We start from the raw sequence: 7,497 nt of genomic DNA, 5'->3' as shown, positions 1-7,497 counted from the left end.
CTTCCCCACCCCCTCCTGGAGGGGGACAGGCCAGTAAAACCGGGCTAGACCTTCGGTCATCCATGGCATGTATTCTCGATCAACCATGCATTCGTGCTCAAAACATCCTATCCTTACTGTCATATGTACCTGCCCTGCCTCGGGTCGCAGTACGCAAAACTGAGATTGCACCTCCGCTGCCCACTTCCATAACCCTGAAGCCGTTTGTATTGATAAAAATGTTGTACCTCTAGTCTGGGTAAAGGACCCTCTGACCTCACAGACCTCGTTCTCTCTTTGGTAGGGTAACAGCAATACCAGGACGGCAGTGATGCAATTCTCCATATTAAACCGGACAGTCTGTTCTTTCCATGGAAGTTGTACTGGGGCCGGGCTCCCCCCAAACAGTCTATCTATCTCATACCTATTAGCTGGTCTCTCCTTCATTTCTGTGGTCTTGTAGATTTTTGAGCCTTCCAGATTAGTTCGTCCATGGGGGAGCGCATTCCTATCGATCCACGCTCCTCCTTGGCGCACCGGGGCACACCTGCTCTGGACACATGTTACAGACATGGGGAGACGGAAACTGATGAAATTGCGAAGATGGCATGTCCCTGACTCGGATATTGCTGCTAGACGGTATGCTGGGTGGTCAACAAAATATATCTCCCACCAGGTGTCATCCTCCTCTACCTTGACCGTGATCATCAACCGCCAGTGCATTATCACCGGCACATACCGAGGGGCCGCATTCATCCAAATCTGTAAGGCACAATCCCCCATGGCCCTTTGTGCCCAGTTAGTCATTGTCTCGTCAGTGGGGGCCTTAAACTCCCTCAACCTGTACCTCTGGGTTCTACTTTCCTCCTCTAGCTCAACCTCCCCTCCCCTTGTTCTTATACGGCACGTAGGCGTGGTTACCACTCCTTGACTTAGTTCAAGTGATTCTGCCCACTCAGGATTCTGACTTCCCTCAATGAGCAGCCCTGCTGGTTGGCTCAGCTGAGCGTGGCACCTGGTGTTCCAACAGCTAACCCTTCTGACAATCCTTTGGCTGGACCCTGTTATCAAACATCTTTCATCAGTTACATTCCGCATCTGCAGCCTCCACTCTCTGTTCTCCGCCACAATTTCAAGTTGTTTCATATCTGGCAACCAAATCATTGTTAACGGACACAACTGTGTCCCTTCCTGGTTAGGCAAAGCTGTGCTCAACGCATTCACTGCACACAATATCAGGTTGTAAGTATTCTCCTGGCCCGCTGGTATCTGCCGGTGCCTCTTGTGGGGATAGTCACTTTCCATGGTCAGCTGGTCGAGGGGTCTAAGATCCCTACCTATTATCTCAAACATATTCTCTGGAGGTGTTCTCTTTGCTTCTCCTGTTCCTAGTTGCCACGGGGATCCCCACACTGAGCATGCACCCTCCACACAATCTACCTGTCCTCTGACAGGTCTATCATTCTCATTCATTCCACACTTCTTCCTTGTGGTAACCGCCCAGTCATTCTTTACCCTAATGTAAATGTGAGTTGGGACACCCCTGATGTTGATCTCAAAGCTCTCTAGTACCTTGATTGCTGGCATTGCCTGGGCGAGTACCTGGGCCATACATACTGCATCGAACTCTGCTTTGCCCTCCCCCGCTCCTAAAACATCTCGCGCCAACCCACTTACCTCTCCCTCACTGAGCGGCTTGCTCGGGTAGGGGGTTGTTGGATCCATGGGGTTTGGCAGGTTTGCCCCCTCCTCGCTCAGCTGCCCGCCTCTTGGCGGCTGCCCGAGTGGTGGCTCCGACTGGTTCACTGGCGGGGCCGCCAATGGTTTGCTTGCCTCCGTCAGCGCCCCCTCCTGGTGTTCCCCCTCTGGCACCCCCCTTGGATCTGGTTTGTGGTCCAGCCCGACTGTCTCCCCCTCTTGGGGAACCTCCGGCCGGGGGTTCCCCAACACCACACTCTGTCCTATGCTCAGGATCACACACAACAGAAGACTTTTTGTTATTATTTGGAACATTTTTACTTTGGCTTGACAGTGTTGACTGGTCATTCAATGCCGTGGTTGGCCCGGGCTGGGGTTCTTTCACGCAGTGATTCAAATGAAACCACGTGGTTGATCCCTCAACCTGTACTGCCGTTGCCGTTGCTTGGGTTACTGTATATGGGCCGTCCCGCCTAGGTGTGTTCCACTTCCTGCGGTAGGTTTTAATGAAGACCCGGTCACCAGGTTGGACTTTGATGACGTCCGGGGCCCGCTCCTGCCGCAGCAGCCCCTCTCGTCTCCTCCTGCTGGTGTATGGCCTGGTGGATCTTAGAGACCTGTTTCACAAAGGCATGAACATCTGAGCTCAACCCGTCAGGCTTTGTTCTGGACTCGTTCTGATGCCTGTACTCCGGTACTGGCATGTCGCGGCCCATCAGTATCTGATGGGGGGTAAGTTTAGTTATCCTATGCTCCTGACTACGGTACTTCATTAGTGCTATGGGAAGGGCATCGACCCAGTTAAGCTTTGTTGCAGCACAAATCTTGGCCAGCTTGGCCTTGAGGGTACCGTTTGCCCTTTCCACTATCCCCTGCGACTGTGGGTGATACACGCACCCCAGTCTCTGCTGAATCCCCAGCCTGTGGTAAAATCCTTTTACCGTTTTGTCCACAAATGCCTTGCCGTTATCAGAGCTGATTATTGAGGGAATCCCAAACCTAGGAATGATTTCCCTGGTCAGGAACTTTATCACTGTCTCAGCGCTCTGGTGTTTAGCTGGTGTGGCTTCTATCCATCTACTAAATCGATCAGTTAATACCAACATGTACCGTTTACCATGAACCGGAGTAATCATATCAACAAAATCGACGCAGATGTGTTCAAAAGGTCCACCTGCCATTGGCGTGAACCCAGTGGCTGTCTCCACCCCCCTTTTTGCGTTATTTTTCAAACAGATGTCACATTTGTTTAAAACCGAAACTACTTGCGCTTTTAGATTCGGGGACCACAATCCCATTTTTCGGATTCGGTTGATGGTCTCACCCCGCTTACAGTGGTCTACCCCATGTGCCTCTGAAATGACAGAAGGTAACGAGTCATATGTCACCATGATCAATCCCTCATGATTTCTCCACACTCTATCTGGCCCTTTGACTCCACCTCTTTGTATCCACAATTCCTGTTCAGTTTGGCTGGCAGCAGCCTGGAGCTCTGCCATGTCTTTGTCAAACAGTTCTGGTGTTATCTGCACTACTGTCAACACCCCTGCTGTACCTCCTGCTTTTTGTGCCGCCTGCTTGGCTGCCTCGTCTGCCTTAGTGTTTCCCATGGTTATTGCCGAGCGGTCATTCTGGTGTGCTTTACACTTTATTATCGCAATTCTTTTTGGCAACATCATGGCGGTAATTAAAGACACTACCTGGCCGTGATGTTGTATAGGGGATCCATCTGTTTTTCTGAACCCCCTAGCTTTCCAAATCGAACCAAAAAGATGACATACCCCATGCGCATACGACGAGTCTGTGTAAATGTTTACCGTTTTGTCCTTGGCCAACCGGCAGGCCTCGGTTAGGGCCACTAGTTCCGCTTTTTGGGCCGAGCATGGTTGTTGACATACCTCAGCCTTTTGTGTAGCGAACCCCTCCTTTCCTGTCATTGCCACCACTGCATACCCGGCCTTTAACCCATCAGGTTCTCTGAAACAAGATCCATCCACAAATAAGGTTAAATCAGGCATTCCCAATGGCCCAGAGGCCAAATCAGCCCTCAACTTCACATACTCTGATGTTTCAGTCTCACAATCGTGTGGAGTGCCCTCCTCTGGCAGAGGAATAGTGTTGGCCGGATTTACAGTGGTGCAGGTCTTAATGCTAACATCTGGGTATCGCAACATCGTAACGTAGCTTCTAATTCGTGCCTCCGTCAGTAGAAATTTACCTCGTTCAACAAGATTTGCAATTTTGTGATGTGTGTAAATTGTAATTGGATAGCCCATGGTAAGTGTGGATGCTTTCTCATACATGTGGTGTATTGCAGCTAAACCTTGGTAGCAAGGTGGCAAAGCTGCCTCAACCGGTGTCAGTCCACAGGAGTAGTAAGCGATCGGTTGCCTATGCCCCTCTTCCGTGGCCTGTGTCAACATAGCTGTGGCGTGGTGTGTGCGGTTGGATACATACAGGAAGAAAGGTTTCTCGTAGTCTGGGAGGGCCAGCGCTGGTGCCTGTTGTAAACTCAGCTTGATTTGGGTGAATGCTCTCTCCCCCTCTTCCGTCCATTTTACCTTGGCCTGTAGCGAGGTGACTCCTGCTTCCTTCATCATGGCTCGTAGCGGAGCCACTACTGCTGTGTACTCGTTCACCCACTCGGCACTGTACCCAGTCAGGCCAAGGAACGTCATCAAATCCCCCACTGACTGCGGCTTTGGGGCTTGTGATATTCCCAACAGATGGCATGGTGAGATCCCCTTGGTGCCTGCTCCCAGCGTCCGAGACAGGTACTGTACTTTTGGCTGACAGTACTGTAGCTTTTCCTGTGAGGCCTTGTGCCCTTTCTTCGCCAGTGCTGTTAGCAGTGTCATTGAGTCCCGATGGCATTCTTCCAATGAGTTTGAGCACAATGCCAGGTCGTCTACATACATAATCAGCGTGGATGTTATTTGCTCACCGATATCTGCCAGATCCCTTTTTAGGGCCTGGTTGAACCAATGCGGGGAGTGAATGTAGCCCTGGGGGACTCTGGTGTAAGTCAATTTTTGTCCTTTGTATGTGAAGGCAAACAGGTCCCTCGATTCTTCTGCCAGAGGGACTGAAAAGAATGCCGATGTCAGATCGACTACTGTGTAGTACTTTGATGTTGCTGGCACATTGGTCAACAGGGTGTGTGGGTTTGGAACCACCGCCTCCAATTCTTGCACAACGTCATTCAGGGCTCGTAGGTCATGCACCAGTCTGTACTTTGATCTATCTGCTTTCCGCACTGGGCAAATAGGAGTGTTGGCAGGGGACCGACTGTGTATCAGCACACCGGCCAACAGCAGTCCTTTGATGATGGGCTCAATGCCTGCCTCTGTCTCTTTTTTCAAAGGGTACTGGCGTACCCTTGGAGGTCTGCACCCCGGCTTTAGAGTGACTTGAACGGGCTGTGCTGACTTGATCAACCCCACGTCTGTTTCGTGTGCCGACCATAACTCAGGAGGCACTCTTGAGAGCATTTGGGTCCATCTCTCTTCCACAGTCATTTCTTTGGGTCTTGTCTCTGGCAGCCTGACAACCTGGGGGACAGAGAGGCCTTCAGCCTTTGCCCTGAGTTTGAAGTATTTTTCCCCCTCTGTTTGCCAGACCTGCGGTCTGTCTGTCGGTAGCCACTTTAGTTTTGAAGCTTCTGCCACCATAGGCCCCAGATCTCGGGCCCTGTGGCCTGGATTTATCAGTAGCGTGACATGAGGCAGAGAGTCTTTGATTGTGTGTTGACTTGCCTCATAGGGCGTCTCCTCTACCGCCACTGCTGCCCCCTCGGGACCGATGAAGATGTCCCTCATTATTATTGGCACTGTCCGGGGCTGTTGCTTCAGCCATTTGTCATTCCTCTCACAGTCGACTGTGGGGAAATATTGCAAAGTGCAATGATAGTCCAAGGTTGGGGGATGGGCATATGGTATCAGGGACTCCAGTTCCTGAGTCCAGCCAGATGTCATGGACTCAAGAGCAGTTCTGATGCCCCCCAGCCAAAACACCGTTGCTTCATTGCTTAGCTGTTGCATCATCTGTGGCACAGGTCTGTCAATCATTACCCCATGCTGGGTCGTGCATGAGAGAATACAATTTAGCTGACAGAGTACATCTCTTCCAAGTAAATTGAGGGGTGTTTTTTCTGACACCACTAAAGGCAACAGCAAAGTCTTTTTATCGATTTTTATTTCAGTGGGGGTGGTCATTGGGAGCAATTGTGTCAGTCCTGAGAATCCAACGGTTTTTATTAGTTCGCCTGACCGGGGGAGGTGGGACGCCTCCCTTGCGGAAATGCATGAATATGCCGCCCCGGTGTCGATCATCATCTCTACAGGTCTTCCCCCAACTAGGACCTGTAAAAGGGGTTCAGCTTCAGTCATTTTTGATGTGACTGGTAGTTGATGTTTTCCCGTTGGATTCTCTAGGTCCCTTCAGTATTGCTTTATCGCCGGTTGGGGGCGCTCGTAGCCCCCTTCTTTCTGCCGGGGATTGGGGCAGTCCATTTTGTAATGTCCTTGTTGGCCACACCCCCAGCACAGTCGTCCTTTCTTTTTGTCGGCATTCCCTGGATACTGCTTTCGGTTCCCTGCCTCCCATTGGCGCTCGTATCCTTGGCTGGGACCCTTGTTATGGGGAGGTGCTTCCAATGCCAACCAGTCTGGTTTCTTTCCCCACTGTCGGTCTTTGTCGTTGCCACTAAGGGGCGCCATTAGTACTGCTTGCAGGCCACTCTTGAGTTGGAGCTTGTTCAATTTCCTCATATCCTCTCGATCACTCTGCAGTCTTTTTTCGTCGTATTTTCTTTCTCTCTCCACAGCGTGTGTGAGTTGCTCGCAGAACTGGGCAAAGGGCATGGAATAGAGACCCACTACCTCTGCCAACCGCTCCTGAATAGTCTCTGTCAGGCCTCGGACGACCCCTTGTCGAAACATGGCTTGTTGCAGAGTCTCATCTTCTGGGTTTTTTCCTAGTTCCGCTCTCCATTTCCCCAAAGTTTTGTGAATGAATGCCATTGGTGGCTCTGCAGGCCCTATTTTTTCTCCTGTGAGCATCTCCGGTCTCACCCGATCCGGAAAGAGGACTCTCAGTCTCTCCCAGACTTCTGTGCGGATTAGATTGAAAAGGTCTCCGTCTTCCGCATTAGTTTCTAGGATTTCGGCCAGATGTCGAGAATGCATGACGTCACTCAAACCTCCAGCTCCGAGGGTGCGCCCCAGGATCATTTTGATGTCTCCAATGGCTATGTTATGGCCTAGTGTCTCTTGCTCGAACGCCTTAATCCACCTACTCGCTCCCTCATATGGATTGGGGAGCCGAGTAATTAAACCAGTCATGTCCATTGTTGTCCAGGGCACATAATACATCTGAGTTCCCCTAACCAGGATAGGCGCTTGATAGTATAACGGAGGATTTCTACTCCGGACAGGCCTTCCCTGATTTATTACAGGGTTTGGGATGGGGCCAACTGGTTTTTGGGCCATGATTTCTGCAGTTTCAGATTGGGGCTGGAGGCTGAGAGAGGCCAAGTCTGGGGTTTGGCAACATGCAGCTTGTTCCTCATTGGTTCGATCCGGGGCTGCGACTCCACTCACGACCGCCTCAGACAGAGACCTTGGTCGACCAGCCACGTCCTGTCTTGCTTCTTTCCTGGCCTCAGACACGATTGCTTTAAAAGCCTTCTTTCCGATTAAGTAGAGATCCGTCTGGTCCTCTCCTATTGGCAGCTGAGTCCGTAGTTCGTGAAGGAGTTGTTCAGTGGACTGAGCGCAGCTTACTAGGGAGGTTATTGGAATTACCCCCCTCGCGAGTTGC

At 51.1% G+C, this 7,497-nt stretch overlaps 1 protein-coding gene across 3 annotated transcripts; it reads right to left on the bottom strand.

Annotated features, from left to right (window-relative positions):
• Positions 1-1,136: 1,136 nt before the first annotated feature.
• On the bottom strand, positions 1,137-6,107 carry LOC124483259. Of its 3 annotated transcripts, none has more exons than XM_047043610.1 (2): positions 4,135-6,107; positions 1,137-2,294 (listed from the first exon to the last, which is right to left on the bottom strand). In XM_047043610.1, exons 1-2 carry the CDS (start codon positions 6,063-6,065, stop codon positions 1,664-1,666), a joined length of 2,562 nt encoding a protein of 853 aa, XP_046899566.1. In that variant the 5' UTR covers positions 6,066-6,107; the 3' UTR covers positions 1,137-1,663. The 3 variants fall into 3 exon arrangements, with proteins under 3 accessions (XP_046899566.1, XP_046899565.1, XP_046899564.1); XM_047043609.1 differs by having other exon boundaries at positions 2,101-2,294; positions 3,576-6,107; XM_047043608.1 differs by having other exon boundaries at positions 2,101-3,654.
• Positions 6,108-7,497: the final 1,390 nt, after the last annotated feature.

Source organism: Hypomesus transpacificus, chromosome 21 (assembly GCF_021917145.1).
Source record: "Hypomesus transpacificus isolate Combined female chromosome 21, fHypTra1, whole genome shotgun sequence".
NCBI classification, from domain to species: domain Eukaryota; kingdom Metazoa; phylum Chordata; class Actinopteri; order Osmeriformes; family Osmeridae; genus Hypomesus; species Hypomesus transpacificus.
This window is presented reverse-complemented; position numbering and strand designations above follow the sequence as displayed.

What these genes read in the sequence shown, in the direction of transcription:
- LOC124483259 (XM_047043608.1), bottom strand. Translation starts at nt 6,065, where the DNA reads ATGACTGAAGCTGAACCCCTTTTACAGGTCCTAGTTGGGGGAAGACCT. An exon ending in TACGAGAAACCTTTCTTCCT is followed by an intron (nt 3,655 to 4,134) that starts GTATGTATCCAA and finishes ATCTTGTTTCAG; the next exon opens with AGAACCTGATGGGTTAAAGG.